The 15,034-nt window shown below is 46.3% G+C and overlaps 1 protein-coding gene across 4 annotated transcripts in view; it reads right to left on the bottom strand.

Moving 5' to 3' along the window:
- TNN (tenascin N) overlaps positions 1-15,034 on the bottom strand; it is a 235,065-nt gene that overhangs the window by 45,845 nt on the left and 174,186 nt on the right. For all 4 annotated transcript variants that reach the window (XM_069641134.1, XM_069641135.1, XM_069641132.1 and 1 more), the window contains exons 5-7: positions 14,507-14,689; positions 9,478-9,567; positions 4,696-4,959 (exon numbers count right to left, since the gene is read on the bottom strand). In XM_069641134.1, coding sequence (XP_069497235.1) covers positions 4,696-4,959; positions 9,478-9,567; positions 14,507-14,689 — 537 coding nt within the window. The remainder of the gene's footprint in view (positions 1-4,695; positions 4,960-9,477; positions 9,568-14,506; positions 14,690-15,034) is intronic.

Below are 15,034 nucleotides of genomic sequence, written 5' to 3'. Positions count from 1 at the left end.
GTTTCAGAGTACAGAGACATCAGGCAGCTCGCACTGCACGGTTACACCTGCTGCTTGCAGGTCTCCGTACTTCGGTTTTGAAAAAAGAAAAGACCTGCAGGCGCTCATGTAACCGTGCAGCAATCATTCAGGCTGCCTGAGGTGTCGGCTGGCTTGGGCTAGTCAGGAGTGGGTCCCAGCAGGCCACCGGCTCGGGAGCCCTTTGTGGAGATTGCCTGGGCTCGGCCCTGACTAGCCCCAGGCCACTTAAAGCCCTGTTAGCACCCATATTTAAAATATAATTATTTGGCGCGTGAAACTGTGTATGAAAAATATAGTGTAGAGAATACATGTTTTGCTTTCTTGCAACAATCCTGTGTGGAGCTGGCACGTGGTGCACGGAATGTGAGTAATAATCCCGCATAAGGCAGGTGAAGACGTGAGTTGGAGTTACATGGATTGAGTGAAGTGAACATACGTGATGATTCGGTCCACATTGAGCAGTGATGGTTATATAGAGAAACGCGTATGCAATAGTTCAGCCTGTGCGGGCGAAGAGGACGTGTACGTTGTGCCTAAAGGTAGGCACATGGCACCTGCTGGCAAGCTTCCATGGGTTAGAGTACCTATTAACTCATCGGAGCTGCGTTGGAGGTAGGTAATAATATTGTGGGATTCTGGGGATGGGGTCCAGCAGGCAAGCCTGTTCTGGTGCAGCAGCCGTTGAGGGTGTACCTGTTTTGGGCACTTCTCAGCCTCTAGGAGCTGTATGCAGTCCTAGAGGTTAGTAGCTTTGCTTATTCCTTAAGTGCTTTGCTTTTGCTGGGTGTCATCTGGGTGTGTTCGGCTAGTGTGGGGTGCTGAGGGATTAAGTTAGTTGGGCACCCCCTGATGTGTTTTCGTCTTTCTCTTTTGTTTGTTATTTCTGTGTACTGTGTTGCTTCTATAGTATTTTCGCTGTGTTAGTTGCCCTTGTAGAGTCCGACAACTATGGCCTGTTCTTTTTCCTGTGTTACGTGTGTGGTAGATCTATATTGTGTCATGCGAGGGAGAGGTGCACAACATATGTGTTGCTTGATAGTGTGATATAAAGAATTGTGAATATTGCTCCTTGTGTGTGTAAAGGTGATAGTGTGGGTGTCTTTCCCTGGTTGTTTCAAGAGGTTCATTTGTGTGATGTTCTAGCGGTGTCTGCATCTGTAATGAGGGGCGTCATATACTGCCTGTTTGTGAATCCTTCTTAAAGAGGAATGTGTGTAGAGGGTGTCACCTGATGTTGTGAGGTCTAGCTCATCGATCTCATTTTGTGAAGTTTGGGGACGGTGTGTAGTGGGTAGTAGATGTGTTGGTTGTAACAACAAGCAGTAGTGAGGGACAGCGGGCCTGCATCGCGCACCACGCTGCGCGGGAAATAAACAGCCGGAGCCAGGAGTGATCGAAACACTTCTTAATTCCCTGATCTAACTATTCTCCCCCGCACCCTGTCACTCCCCCACCCCCCGCATCCCATCCCGCCCCTCTGCCCCGGAACCCAATTGTCAACGTGACATGCGTGATGCCACATCTTTGTCACGAGAGAATGTTGAGGCGTCTTCTGTGCGTAGATTCCACAGGTGGCGGTTGGGAGGACAGTGAGAGGTAGGCAGCCTGGACGCTGGGTACTGGTGGTCAGCAGAAGGCGCCAGCTCTGTACCCTTGAGTGGACGCCGTACCAAAAGGCAGTAAAGAAGACCTGCTGGGACACCTGCCCGTGTCACGTGTTCTAGAGGATCATTCTCTGCATGACTTCCACAGCAGCGCATATGAAGCCAGAAACCAGAAACATGTTCCTCAGGTGAACAGAGGAGATTTGGAAAACATACACGAAGTCTGCATCGTCGTGTGTTTTGTAGGGAATCATGGCATTTGAAAGGACAACACTTGGGTGATGTTTTCTGGTAAGATTAGACCGACTCTCATTGATGGAAATGGGACAAAAATGTACTTTGTGATCCCAGCTGCGGTTGCAGGGAGCAGGAGGGGCCCCGGTGTGATGGGGCAGGGCTAGCGTTCGAATCATAGTGTGTAAGTTGTATGCTTGTAAAAAGATGTGCACAGGCAGGGCCGGCCTTAAGGCTGGGGCGACCGGGCGACTGCCGGGGGTGCTATTAGCCCACCAGCCATGCCAGCTCGGGGGAGTCTTTCACGGTCTCCCTCAAGCTGGCATGGCGGGAGAAGGCGCAGCAGGGGCATTATTGAAATTAAATACAATCCGCACTTGTGCAGGTGCTCGGCTTTCTAGAGCAGGAGCAGGTGCATTTAATAACAATAGGGTGCTGATTCTTTGCATCTGCACCCTATTGAGGTGATGACCTCCCCGCTCTGCTGCTAAAGCCAGCACTGTGCACAGGGCTAATATTAAACTCCTTTATAGCGAGTACTTGAAATAGCTGCACATCATATAATGAACTGGCAGCACAATGCATACATAGTTATAGTAACCTGTTCAGCAAAGAAAGTACGTTTGTGTCTTTACTTTACCCCTCCCGAATGGAAGCTTACAATTCCCAGCAGGTGAAGCAATGTGAGCCTATATAAAATTGCCCCTGGAATGAAGCCCAGTGAATCAAAATGAGTGATCCAGTCCTCAAAATGCTCCCGCTACAATAAAGCTTCTCTGTAAAGTGCTTTGCACTTTATGCACTAACCAAAATATGTGTGTTCAAATCCATAGCTCAAATCTAATCCAATGGTCCCAACACTGCCACGGGCTGCACATGGTCATGATTACACGCATATATGCAATCAAACACTTTGTTGGCAGAGCAAAGTCACTTGGCACCAGTGAAAAGTCACTTGGCACTGTACAAAGAATTCCACGAATCAGGTCCTCGGCACGCAGCGTAAACCCGAAGTGCATGTAGTTCCGCTGGTCAGTAACCGGCCTTGCTATGACTTAATTGATAGCAGTCATCTCTCTACGCCCACTCTACAGGTCCTTTCACCTGCATTCGGTTGCAAGCCTGCGCCCGAGAGGTCGCACGTCATCAGACTGCGGCCAGCCGATTCATGAATCCACCTGCCGGCAATGACTCAATGGGCCTCATTACGACCCAGGCGGTAAGTTACCGCCTGGGTCGTACCCTTACCACCATGGTGTAAACTATGTTTACACCATGGTGGATGGCGGATTTACCGCCCCATTCCAAGGTGAGTGGGGCGGTAAATCCCCATTTCCCATTTTACCCTTCCCCATTCCCATTTTTGCCCCATAGGGCATAATGGGAGTGGGGAAGGCGCTAATTACGCCACCGTAAATTACTGTGGCGTAATTAGCACCATGGTCCCTTAGCGCCATGGATTTTAACGCCTGCAAAAAGCAGGCGTTAAACTCACCATGGCGCTAAGGGACCTCGGAATCAGGCGTTAAGGGTCTGCGTCGTTTACGGCGCCGTTAACCCCTTAACGCCTGATTCATAATGAGGCCCAATGTTGTAACCTTTTTTAGAAAAAGTGATCACTTTTAGATTGTCCCAGCCTCTTATTATGTTAAATGAGGCTCGTGCTGAACAGACATATGTACCAATGAAATGTTTGTTAAAATCGGTTAAAAAAAATGTCTGCTGGTATGCTGACGGGTGCTTGTCATTTTTGATAAACTAGGAGGCTGTGAAGGACTAAATGGCTTCAGAGAAACCATCGTGAGGCTTATTAGCCAAGAACTGGACACACTTTTAGGGTCTATGGGCCTCAATACGTCCCTTGCGGACAGCCGCGCCTGTAATACAGGCACGGCTGCTGCCAGAGTTGTTTTTTTCCAGGTGCCCTGGAATGGCTAATTACCGGGGTATTACAACCCGTGGCGGACCCAGTAATTGCCCATTCCAGGGCACCGGGAAATATTCTTCTCCAGAAGCCGCATGCACCGCGGCATGCTGTGCTCGTGTGTGCCGCTCTGCCCACCAGGTAAGACCTGGCGGGCAGAAAGGCACCCGCGAGCACAACTCGTAGTTAGCCGGTCCGGGAACTACGGTACCGGCAAGCTTACTGGTACCGTAGTTTCCGGACCGCAAAACTTATAATGAGGCCCTATGCCCTCCTTTAATGCTCTTATTCCTGATTCTCCTGTATGTTTTCTGGAATTATTGCTCTCCTGTTATTCCTTCTCATTCGTGTTAGTCTGTCGTATTCCTAATCCTCCACTCTTTTTTCCCTGGTGGTATTGCTCTGATGATTTATCCCTAGTTAACATCCTTTCCCCTGAAGCAATCCCTGCCCAGCATTGTTCTAATCCCTAAATCGACATCCTTTCCCCTGAAGCAATACCTCTCAATATTGCTCTAATCCTTAATTCGACACCTTTCCCCTGAAGCAATCCCTGGCCAGCATTGCTTGAATTCCTAATTTGACATCCTTTCCCCAGAAGCAATCCCTCCCAATATTGCTCTAATCCCTAATTCTACATCCTTTCCCCTGAAGCAATCCCTCTCAGTACTGCTCTCATCCATAATTCTGCATTTTGTTTCCTAACAGGGTGGGACTGGGGCATTACAATGACTCTGGCACCAATGATAAAGTAACCGACCAATATCACACTTATTTCCACTTGCCCTTTCTGTAGTCAGATTGCAGCCCTCTGTGGATAGCATGTTTGCTTTTTCAAATTTCTCTCCAGTTTCTCTCCAGTCCTTCTTGACCCGTTGCTCCCTCCCTCCCATCCTCTCCGCTCGTGGTTACCTGTCACCGCTCTCGTCGTTGCTCGCTTGCTGCGCTTGCTGCCCTTCTCGGCCCAGACATTGAAGATGTACTCCATGCCAGGTTTCAGACCGGTCACAGTCGTGGAGCTTTTTTCTTTGCTCACGGTCACCTCCTTAGTCTCACCATCTGCTGAGGTGTAGCTGAGCACGTATCGGTCAATGAGGGCCAGCACCTTCTTCCAGGAGACGGAGACTGTGTCCTCAGTCACTCGGTTCACCACTAAGTTTGTTGGGCTATCGATTTCTGGGAAGGTAGAAACAGAAAGAAAATATGTTAGGAGAAGCCCTCAAACCTCTAAACTGGACTGCCCCAACACACTCCAAGCCTAGTCCTTCACGTCACAACCCAATCCATTCACCCAACACTGATCAATGGCAGAGATGACCAAGACACAGATGGTAATCATGGGATTTCTTACATGGGCCTAGCTGCCTGCAGCCTTTGTAAAATATGGCAGCTGGCCTGGTATCAGGAAGGAGGCACTGGCAGCCAATGCATGTGGATAACAAGCTTTGCTGGAATGACGGGATGCCATACACCTTCTGCATCTAAAGAGTCTGTACTGTTCAGAATTTAGGACTTGAATACAATGAGCACTTGGTCCTAGAGTCTTTTACATTTCCCGTTTAACGTGGTCTATTGACCATCAATTAGAACCTGTATCCATTGGGCGTGAACTGCCTCTCATGGATTTTGTTCTCCATTTGCACACTTGGCCCTGCATCTGTTAACTTGATCTCTCCGCCCATTGATGTATTCCTCGCCAGGGAGACCTGGTCCATCTCTCAGCCACTTGGTCATTGTTGCCCATTATTTGGGCCTTCCCTCATTGACTTTGTTTTAACCTATTCAACTGATGGGCAACCCGGTCACTTGGTACTCTACCTGTTAATTGGTTCACTGTTGTGGTCCTCCGCCCATCAATGTGGACATCTGGTCATTGGCTTATTTCCCCACCTACTGGTTTGGTCTGCCACACATTTCCCTGGTCATCCTATCATTTTTACTTTGTCCTCCATAATTACACTTGGTCATCTGTCCAATTTCCTTCATTTAGTTTACTCGGTTCTTCACATGAGTAATGATCTCTCCCACCATAATTATGGTTCTCCAGCTGGCCACTTATTTCTTCACGCATTGACTATGTCCTCTTTCCATTCATGTGACTTGTTCCTTCACCCATCTGTCTAGTTTTGCTCTTACATGCAGATATTTGGTCTTAAGCTCATTCACAGAGTCACCTGTAAAGTATCTGGTTCTTCACCCAAACAATAGGTTCTCAGTCCATTCTCCTGGTTCTTTCACCATCAACATTGTTGCAACTTGGCCCACTGCTCATGATCTTGATTCTCCACCCACTCAGATGCCCCATCACCCTTTCACTTGCTTCACCACCCATTACTCTGATCCTCTGTTCATTAATTTCGGCGCTTGTCCATTCACATTTTCCTTCACCAATTAACTTGATCCTCTGTTAGACATTTGGCCCTCTGTCCACTCATTTGCATCGCTATCCAGTGGCTTGGTCCTCTGTTTGTTCATCTGGCGCTCTGTCTCCATGTATCCCCCCCACCCGGTGACTCGGTCCTCTGTGAATTTGGCCCTCTGTCCACTCACTTGACACTACCCAGTGGCTTAGCCCTCTGTTTGTTCATTTGGCCCTCTGTCCACTCACTTGTCACTACCCAGTGACTTGAATTTCTGTTCTTTCACTTGGCACTCTCTCCACTCACCCGCTTCTCTATCCAGTGACTTGGTCCTCTGTTGGTTCTTTTGGCCCTCTGTCCACTCACTCGCCTGTCTACAAGTGACTTGATGCTGTGTTCAATCATTTGGCCCTCTGTCCACTCACTCGCTTATCTACCCAGTGACTTGATCCTGTGTTCAATCATTTGGCCCTCTGTCCACTCACTCGCCTGTCTACAAGTGACTTGATGCTGTGCTCAATCATTTGGCCCTCTGTCCACTCACTCGCCTGTCTACCCAGTGACTTGATCCTGTGTTCAATCATTTGGCCCCGTGTCCACTCACTCACCTGTCTACAAGTGACTTAGTGCTGTGTTCAATCATTTGGCCCTCTGTCCACTCACTCGCTTATCTGCCCAGTGACTTGATCCTGTGTTCAATCATTTGGCCCTCTGTCCACTCACTCGCCTGTCTACAAGTGACTTGATGCTGTGCTCAATCATTTGGCCCTCTGTACACTCACTCGCCTGTCTACCCAGTGACTTGATCCTGTGTTCAATCATTTGGCCCCGTGTCCACTCACTCACCTGTCTACAAGTGACTTGGTGCTGTGTTCAATCATTTGGCCCTCTGTCCACTCACTCGCTTATCTACCCAGTGACTTGATCCTGTGTTCAATCATTTGGCCCTCTGTCCACTCACTCGCCTGTCTACCCAGTGACTTGTCCTGTGTTCAATCATTTGGCCCTCCATCCACTCACTCGCCTGTCCACCCAGTGACTTGATCCGATGTTCAATCATTTGGCCCTCTGTCCACTCACTCGCTTGTCTACCCAGTGACTTCATCCTGTGTTCAATATTTTGGCTCTCTGTCCACTCACTCGCCTGTCTACTCCTTGACTTGATCCTGTGTTCAATCTTTTGGCTCTCTGTCCACTCATTCGCCAGTCTGCCCAGTGACTTGATCCTGTGTTCATTCATTTGGCTCTCCTTCCACTCACTCGCCTGTCTACGGAGTGACTCGATCCTGTGTTCAATCATTTGCCTCTCCGTCCACTCACTCGCCTGTCTACCCAGTGACTTGATCTTGTGCTCAATCATTTGCCCATCTGCCCACTCACTCGCCTGTCTACCCAGTGACGTGATCCTGTGCTCAATCATTTGGCCATCTGCCCACTCACTCGCCTGTCTACCCAGTGACGTGATCCTGTGCTCAATCATTTGGCCCTCTGTCCACTCACTCGCCTGTCTACCCAGTGACTTGGCCCTCTCTTCATTCCTTTTGCGCCTCTGTCCACTCCTCTGTTTCAATAAGCAGTGAATTGGCCCTCTGACCCCACCCACCACCTGCTCGCTTGCCATGGCTTGGATCCCACCACTTAACCAATCAGAGGAATAACAAACGAGCAAGTCAAAAATGAAGGAGTGAGCAGATGAACACTCAGCTCAGCTGAATTTAAGTACAAGAAGGAATTACTTAAAAAATTGAAATGAATAAAGATATGTTTGGTTGAGCCAATTAATTCTTGATTGCATTGTAAAGCAAGTGGCGACAGATAAAGGAAAGCCCATTCACACAGAGGATTGTCTAACTAATTGATCAAGTAAACAGTGTTAATGAGCTCCCAAATTAATGAGATTCGTGATCCTAAAAAAGAATGGATTATTAGATGCTCACGTGAACAAATGAGTAAAAGGACCAATGAAAAAACACATTTTGCACAAGGCGCTAGTGAATGATCAAGCCAAGGAATGAAATTGAATAATCAGACACAGGACAGTGTATGAAGAACCAAGTGACAAGATATGAGAAGGAATGAGTGATCAACCCGACGATCATGCGAGATAAGGAATGATGCACGTTTAGCAGTGAATGAATAAATCATCAAGCAAAATAATGCAAATGAATTAATGAATGATCAGTTAACTATTGCTAAATCTATCTTGCTGGGTTGTATTGGAAATAGTGCCTTTTCTATATGAATTCTCCCCTGGGCCCTGTGGCTGAGTTTCTTTCTAATGTCTCTTATTTCTTTTCACGTGAGGCATAGCCAATCACCAACTCCTAATTCATGGAGCTGTTAACTATTGGTTAGATGGCCCATGTAGACCTAAAAGGGCCAGGTTTTTGGATCGTATTGCGGCTTGTGATATTTTGCTTCCTGCGTCCCCTGCCTAGACACGATCATGTCAAAATGGTCGGATGTATCTGGGAGTCTATGCTGGTTTTAGGGTCTGACCATTTGTTGGCAAACCTCAACCTTCTAAAGTGCAGAGTGTTCCAGCCAAACACTCCCGATTTCCAAGAAGTCCTCAAAGCTGAGCAACTTCATAAAGGTGTAGGGGTGGCCGGCCCATCGACGTGTTTAAACACCCATTATGGTCTAAAGCTGGGTTGTCCAACTCCAGGCCTCGAGGGCCGGAATCCTGATGTGTTTTCAGGATATCCCTCATGAATATACGTGAGATAAAATATGCATACATTTAGAATCATTGTATGCAAATCTCTCATGAATATTAATGAGGGCTATCCTGAAAATCCAACATTTATCTGGCCCTCGAGGCCTGGTGTTGGAAAATCCTGGTCTAAAGGGTCTGTCTCAGCAAGAGGTTGAGGCTGCCTATTGGGTGTCAGGAGGGACTTTATAAATCTTGAATGACAAAAATTAACATTTAAACAATAGTAATTACACACCTGAATCGGTGAATGAATTGGTGCACTAATTAGCAGGCGTGTTTATAAGTGAACTCAAGATCAAGTGAGTGACTGTAATGCAATGCCCGAGCAAGCTTATCAATGGAGAGGCAATGGCTGATTGAAACACTGCGTTACCATGTCATTGGCATTGGTAATCGTTGAATGAGCCAATGGGTGCACCTGGGACAATCGAGGGAACGGATAAGAAAGAGCCTAAAGCAAAGAGTGACTTGATGTATGAGTGGACTGTGAGAATGAAGGGATCGATGGGCACCCTCAGAGACTGACGTGCTATTTCCACACAGAATGGAAGGAGCCATCGGGGTAAGAAGGCAAGCACGTGTCGAGGTGTCAGGGAGGGATTTGGTCACACTTACCAGTGGTGCCACTCGTTGAGGAGGCTTTGCCCTCCAGCTCGCCCTTTACAGACCACACTTGTATCTCGTACATAGTGGAAGGAGCCAGGCCTGTGGAGAGAAACCAAAGACATTAGTGAATGGAGTGCAATAACCAGCACCGGTGAGAATCAGACTTGCGATTCAATCCCACAGGAGCTACTTTAATAAAGGGAGCGCAATAACCGACACCAGTGAGAAGCAGACTTGCGATTCAATACCACAGGAGCTACTTCAGTAAACGTAGCGCAATAACAAACACCAGTGAGAAGCAGACCTGCGATTCAATCCCACATGAGGTAAATTAGTAAGGGGAGTGCAGTAACCAACACTAGTGAGAAGCAGACCTGCGATTCAATCATACAGGAGTTACATTAGTAAAGGGAGCGCAATAACCTACACCAGTGAGAAGCAGACCTGCGATTCAATCCCACATGAGGTAAATTAGTAAGGGGAGCGCAGTAACCAACACTAGTGAGAAGCAGACCTGCGATTCAATCATACAGGAGTTACATTAGTAAAGGGAGCGCAATAACAAACACCAGTGAGAAGCAGACCTGCCATTAATTAATAAGGGGAGCGCAATAACCAACCCTAGCGAGAAGCAGAAGAACTGCGATTTAATCCCACATGAGGTACATTAGTAAAGGCAGCGCAATAACCAACACAAGTGAGAAAAAGAATTGCGATTCAATCCCACAAGAGGTACATTAGTGAAAGGAGCACAATAACCAACACCAGTGAGAAGCAGACTTTTGATTTAATCCCACAGGAGGTACATTAGTGAAAGGAGCACAATAACCAACAACAGTGAGAAGCAGACTTTTGATTTAATCCCACAGGAGGTACATTAGTAAAGGGAGCGCAATAACCAACACAAGTGAGAAGCAGACCTGCGATTCAATCCCACAGGAGGTACACTAGTGAAAGGAGCACAATAACCAACACCAGTGAGAAGCAGACTTTTGATTTAATCCCACAGGAGGTACATTAGTAAAGGGAGAGCAATAACTGATACCAGTGAGAAGCAGACTTGCGATTCAATCCCACCGGAGGTACATTAGTAAAGGGGGCGCAATAACCAACACAAGTGAGAAGCAGACTTGCGATTCAATCCCACAGGAGGTACATTAGTGAAAGGAGCACAATAACCAACACCAGTGAGAAGCAGACTTTTGATTTAATCCCACCGGAGGTACATTAGTAAAGGGAGCGCAATAACCAGCACCATGAAAAGCAGACCTGCGATTTAATCCCACGGGAGATATAGGATTTTCTGCTTGCCATAACACTAAAATTGTTTGGTAATAAACACACAGAGTCTGATTAACTGCAAAACGTGTTTGCTGCTTGGAGTGTTAGTTGTTTGTACCCAAACAGCCCAACAAAATAAGTTGCCAATAAGCGTAATGTGTGGCACTAAGATCAATAATTCAACAGGTAAGAAAATCCATTCGGCTAAGTAAGACTATTTATTAAGTAGCTATCCAAACTTTGGTTGATTCAAACTCAACTAAAACTTTAAAGTATTAAAATACCATACCTTCAGTGTTTACCCATATGAACGTTGACAAACTTTGTCGTAATTTGTCAGATTCACAAAGAATTGAGCATTTGAAAGCACTGCTTTTTAGAGGCCGATTTGTGGCTGATTATACATCTTTGTGTGAATTGCATCAGATGTCTCTATGATCTGCAGCTTGTTTGATCATATATAGGAAATCCTTTTCATTGTTCTTTATTTTTTTGGGCTTGTGATTTTAGTGTTTTGTATTTTGTAATTGTGGATTTGTGCTTATTGTTACACATTCATCAAATGGTTTCAATGAATGAATGAATGCCATTTTGTATATTCTAATTGCCGGGTGAGTTAACTTTATCACATGGTATGTGTGTAGTAGTTTGCTTTTGAGTGCATTCAGTTTATGCCAGGGAAGAGAGTACTGTTGCTTGCATAGGTGTATAAGCACAGCTCTTATGTCTTTGTGGAGAGGTTTGCCCTTCAGTTATGTGATTTTCTAAATGGGCAGCACACCGTTTTCACATTTTCTGGGGACGGTGCACTAGCGCAAATGATGTGCTACCAGCTACAGTGAAAGCAATAACGTCATGGATGTGAGTCACTCTAATGTGTTGGTATGCAGTGTTTATAATGAATGAAAAAAAACGACAGTGCTGTCAATATTTTCATTCTTTTATTTAAATGCACTATCCACTACTTTCACCAAATATTCTAGGACTAGAGTTAGTATATACAATTACACCAGTCCGAAAATATGTTGTGGAAGGTGTTTGGTGCATTTAAATAAAATAATACAAATATCGACAGCACTGTGTCCCGTCTGACATCACCTCCTCACCCTTTGAATTTAACACTATTAAACACATCCCTCCTACTCCTTTCACTGTTCTGGCTCTCTCTCGACCACCTGGCCTTCTCAACTCCTTCTTCCCTGATCTCACCCATCTCCTACAGTCACTTTCCACCAACATCCCCATTGTCATGCTGGGAAACTTTAACCTTCCCAATTCCTCCGTGGCCACCCATATTCAATTTAAATCCCCCTACATGATCACTCCCTATACTCCCCTCCCAACCAACCTACTCACTCTGGTGGGACCTCTCTTCACCTTGTCTTTACCTCTAATTTGCCCTACTCCTCTGATCACTCCATTGTCCAATTTGACATTTCGGTCCCCTCATCCTCTACTCCTCTTCTCCCTTCCTCAATGACCAAAATGAAATTCAAGCAGGACCCTCTTGCCCCTTACCTTGATGATGCAAGGTCCTCTCTTCTGAAGCTCTTCCCCATTCCGTTTACTATGCATTTTCTGACTTTCACTATGCACTTATGGCTCCCTTTGACCAACACTATCCTGCTTGCACATTCACACCTTCTAATCTCTGTCCTCAGTCCTGGCTCACCTCTGACATCCAGACCATGAAAACATACATGTACCATGGCCTACGATGCTGCATGAATCCAAGACCCCCAATCTATTCATAGCTGTCAGAAATTCCCTCGCAGCTCTCTCCTCTGCAGAGGACTCTGCAAAATCCTCTGATTTTACAAACATAATCACCACCCTACACAATCATTCTGCTTACATCTCCCAAGCCAATATCCATTGCCTCCTCCCGCTCTCTGCTAATAAATTTGCACACTACTTGTCCTCTAAAATCTCTAGAAATTGTGACATTCTCACAGCCCTCCTCTATCCCTTCCCCATCCTCCTTCTGCCATACACTTCTCCCAGACACCTTCTTGTCTTGACTACTTTTCCTCTACCTCTTCTACTTTATTAGCACCCACCCATCACAGCACACCACATATTGCACTCCTATTTGATTCCCAAATGGTCAAAACACTTACTCCCAATCACCTATTCTCATATCCCCTTTGACTATAGGGAAGGTCTCACCTTTAAAATCTCCCGAAACTCACAATCTTCTGTCCCCACCACTCTCCACGTTCGTATCTCCCTAGGATAGGTCCTTGGACCTCTTCTCTACACCCTCTATACCTCTGTCATAGGTAAATTAATTTCCTTTGGCTTTCTCTGACACCTCTTTGCTGACACACGCTAATCTTGTCATCCTTTTCCTCCACCCCAGCCATCTTGGAGCAGATTCCCAACTGTCTCACTCCAGTCCATCGCTGGAAGGCTCTCCAAATGCAAAACCCTTTGAAAATGGAAGCCCTCTTTCTACTGGCTTCCAGTTCCATCCCTACCATACCCTCTCCTATTTCCTTCCCTCTGGACCTTTTCGCTCTCTTGAACAAGGCTTGCAACCTTGGAGTCCTCTTTGATAGCAACCTTCATATGCAACAATTCATCACTACCACCACCTGTGCTGTCCTTAGTTACCTTCTCAACATTCATCCATTTCTTCCTCACAACTCTATGACAACTCAAATCTCCACACTCATGCTGTGCAAACTTGACCACTGCTCTAGCCTACTACTTGGACTTCCCAGTGACTCCTTCCTCCGACAAGACAATGTTCTCATCGTTGCTACCTGCACTCGCTACAGTCTAAGCAGATTCTTTCCCATGTCTACCTTCTGACACCATGCTTGTTGGCTCTCGATGCACAACCGCTCACTTTTCAGGTTTCCTCTCCTAGATTACAAAGCTATCAATGGGCTTGCTCCTCAATACTTGGCTGATGCTGCCTCTGTCTGCTCACCATGTCGTTCCTCCACACCTCCTCATCACTCAACCTCACTGTCCCATTCCCCCTCCGTGCCTCCTCTCAATTCTACTCTTTCGCCCTACTCACCCTGCTCCATTGGAACCTGCATCCCATCAGAAGCAAAGCCAGCCCAACAGTGGATCTCTTCAAAGCTCAGCTTAAACTTCACCCACTGGTCAAAGCAGGAGCTCCTCAACACCTCCCCCATCTTCTCTGCCTGACCCAACCTCTCCATTCAGTACCACGCCATAATGTAATGTTGTATATTTGTACATTACTTGCATTTAATTTGCAGCAGTTGCCCCCATAGGATGTTACCTTTGTAAATCACCCATTTTGTTTTATTTTGTTTTGTCCCTGGTCTATGTCCCACTTTGTTCACATACTCATAAACTGGCACTGGTTTGCGCTATAGTACAGACACCCATCCGGGGAATGCCGCCTCCTTCTGTTAATGTGTTATTGAATATCATTTCTGATCGAAATTGAAAATTGATGTTCTATTAATAAATACAAAAGAAATACAAAATTCAAATGCCCTACTTATCCTTTTTTGGGACAACACATCTAAAGTTCCAGAAGCATTTTGTTTGTTTTTATCTAAATCAATTAAAGATTTTTCTAAGACTCTGGCAAGTTGAATAAAGTTCAATCCAATGGTCGTTGGATCTTCTTTTGGCTTCTTATCTTCCATGTGAAACTCTGGACGCATCTAGCGCATTGCGAAACACCAGATAAGTAAATAAAACAATACTTCAGCCAAGCCTCACTGAACATGCCAACCCAGCCATGCAGTGACTCCCGCTGCCTCACCGCTGATGATGTAACTGGTCTTGGGATCCCGACTCTTTGGCACCACCACCTCGGTCCCAGCTCCCTGCAGGGCAGCATAACTCATCTTGTAGTGATCCAGCTCGGTTGCAGGGTTTTCCCACTCCACCTCCAGCGAGTTCTCTGTCTCCCCGGCCACCCAGATGGTACCTAATAAAGACATGTCTGCAGAGAGAAGACAAATACAAAGTGGAGATGGTGAGTTGCATGAGGCTAATGTATGTCTCTGTGCATCCCTTGTTAGTGCCAAAAGATACATTGTAGATATGGCTGGTCATGACAGCTGAGGATTGTAACATAGATCACATGAGGCAGAAGGTCTTTTCACTGCGGACCTACCTTCTCTTGCTCTAGTGATGCTTCCTGGTGACTTGGTGCCATTCTACATAATTGATGGGGTGTACTCCCATCATAAGGTCTACAGGAGTGATCTCCCTTGAGGTCACCTAATTGCAGGCTGCCTTAATGAAATGGCCCCTTTTTTGAAGACCAGCATTCAACCTGCTGGTC

This window comes from Ambystoma mexicanum, chromosome 1q, assembly GCF_040938575.1.
Source record: "Ambystoma mexicanum isolate Mex_15411 chromosome 1q, UKY_AmexF1_1, whole genome shotgun sequence".
NCBI lineage: Eukaryota > Metazoa > Chordata > Amphibia > Caudata > Ambystomatidae > Ambystoma > Ambystoma mexicanum.
Note: the sequence above shows the minus strand (reverse complement) of the source record. Positions and strands in the feature narration are given on the sequence as shown.